This window comes from Eimeria mitis, genomic scaffold (assembly GCF_000499745.2).
Source record: "Eimeria mitis Houghton genomic scaffold, Emh_scaff729, whole genome shotgun sequence".
NCBI lineage: Eukaryota > Apicomplexa > Conoidasida > Eucoccidiorida > Eimeriidae > Eimeria > Eimeria mitis.
In genome coordinates this window covers 4,334-4,849 of record NW_013575322.1, presented here as the reverse complement: position 1 = coordinate 4,849, position 516 = coordinate 4,334, and the positions used below count along the sequence as shown (strand labels likewise).

At 52.5% G+C, this 516-nt stretch overlaps 1 protein-coding gene across 1 annotated transcript in view; it reads left to right on the top strand.

The window, feature by feature from the left end:
• The window catches only part of EMH_0020900 (uncharacterized protein), a gene marked incomplete at both ends in the record, with an annotated part of 1,965 nt that overhangs the window by 1,294 nt on the left and 155 nt on the right, over positions 1 to 516 (top strand). Inside the window, one exon of the mRNA XM_013501656.1 lies at positions 3 to 516. Within this exon, the coding sequence (XP_013357110.1) occupies positions 3 to 516 (514 nt within the window). The remainder of the gene's footprint in view (positions 1 to 2) is intronic.

Here is a 516-nt window from a genome sequence, read left to right as displayed (position 1 = left end):
AGGCTGAAGAGAAACCAGAGACTAAACCCCAACAGCAGCCCCCAGAAGAAGAGACAGCAGCAGAAACGGCAGCAGCAGCACCAGCAGCACCAGCAGCAGCACCAGCACCAGCAGCAGCAGCAGCACCAGCAGCAGCACCAGAAGCAGCACCAGCAGCAGCTGCAGCACCAGCACAAGCGGCAGCAACAACCTCAACAACAGCGACGCCGCCAGCAGCAGGAACTGAAGCAGCAGCAGAACCATCAACAGCAGCAGCAGCAGCAGCAGCAACAGCAACAGCAACAGCAGCAGCAGCAACGCTGCCTCCTGAGGAGAGTACCCCTGAGACGGTGGAGGGTTTGGGTTTTTCTGCGAGAAGAAAAGAAGAACTCACAAAACCAGAAGAAGGCAAATGTTATTCACAAATAGCTGATCAAGTAATTAAAGAAGAAAACGCGTTGATACAGAAAGCTAAAGAAAATGGTGCGGCCGATGCTGCTTGTGTTTCTCCTCGTTTCACTCATAAATACACAAAAC